The 1,285-nt window shown below is 37.6% G+C and overlaps 1 protein-coding gene across 1 annotated transcript in view; it reads left to right on the top strand.

The window, feature by feature from the left end:
• The first annotated feature begins 220 nt into the window (after positions 1-220).
• Positions 221-1,285, top strand: part of LOC106759276 (protein FAR-RED IMPAIRED RESPONSE 1-like) — a 2,530-nt gene continuing 1,465 nt past the window's right edge. Inside the window, exon 1 of the mRNA XM_014642371.1 lies at positions 221-1,171. Coding sequence (XP_014497857.1) covers positions 221-1,171 — 951 coding nt within the window. The remainder of the gene's footprint in view (positions 1,172-1,285) is intronic.

Here is a 1,285-nt window from a genome sequence, read left to right as displayed (position 1 = left end):
ACTGGTTGACTACATGTAAGTACGGTCCATCCTTTAACTTTTTAACATGTTCCATTTTACTGAAAGTATATTCGTGGATTTATTTCTTACAACGTGCTTTCATATATTTATGACTTCCCTCTACCTCTCTGTTGCTTTGAATAGTTATTTAATTTTGTAAGGATTCTAGGTAGGTATTACATTCATTGAAGGNATGCATNGTTGTCAACATTAAATGACTATGGATGGTGAAAGCGTTGACGATTTTAATACNGGAGATGAGGGTTTTTCAGACATCGTTCCTAGTGTGAACATGTGTTTTGACAGTATGGAGGATGCCAAGAAATTTTATTGTGATTATGGAAAAAGATGTGGTTTTGGTGTTCGAACAAGAACTTCAAAGAAGAACAACAAAAACGAAGTTTATTACTTGAGATTAGTTTGTTCAAGGGAAGGTAGATATGTTTCTAACATTCGTCCTGAAGTCAAAACTCTACCTAGTCAAACAAATCAATGTCCTGCAGGAATCACATTTGCTAGAAAAGATGAGAAATGGGTTGTTAGGACTATTGTTGTAGAGCACAGTCATGAGCTTTGTCCACAAACCTCCAATCTAATTCGTGGCAATAGAAAATTGAACATGCACGCCAAACACACGTTGGAAGTTAACGATGACGCGGGTGTACGTATAAACAAGAGTTTTCTTAGCATGGTGAGTGACGCTGGTGGATATGAAAATATGGAATTTATGGAGAAAGATGCTAGAAACTTCATCGGTCAACATAGAAGGTCAGTTTGTAAGGACGGAGATGGTCAGACGCTACTACGTCACTTTTCAAAAATGAGAGACCTGAATAACGATTTCTTCTACGAACTAGAAATGGATGAAGGAAATAGAATTACTAGTGTATTTTGGGCGGATGCTAAAAGCCGAGCTGCTTGTGAAGAATTTGGTGATGTGGTTTCTTTCGATACGACTTATCTAACAAACAAATATGACATGCCATTTGCTCCATTTGTGGGAGTAAACCATCATGGACAATCCATCCTACTTGGTTGGGGATTACTTTCATCAGAGGACACTACCTCATTTGTCTGGTTATTCCAGACTTGGTTAAGATGTATGGCCAACAAGGCACCAGACAGTATAGTCACAGACCAGTGTAGAGCAATGGCTAATGCAATTAAAGAAGTATTCCCCAAAACAAAACATAGGTGGTGTTTGTGGCATATAATGAAAAAGATACCTGAAAAATTGCAAGGGTATAAAAATTATCTTGCTATCAAGAACGACGTGAAAGTGCTT

The sequence above is a fragment of the Vigna radiata genome, chromosome 1, assembly GCF_000741045.1.
Source record: "Vigna radiata var. radiata cultivar VC1973A chromosome 1, Vradiata_ver6, whole genome shotgun sequence".
NCBI lineage: Eukaryota > Viridiplantae > Streptophyta > Magnoliopsida > Fabales > Fabaceae > Vigna > Vigna radiata.
This window is presented reverse-complemented; position numbering and strand designations above follow the sequence as displayed.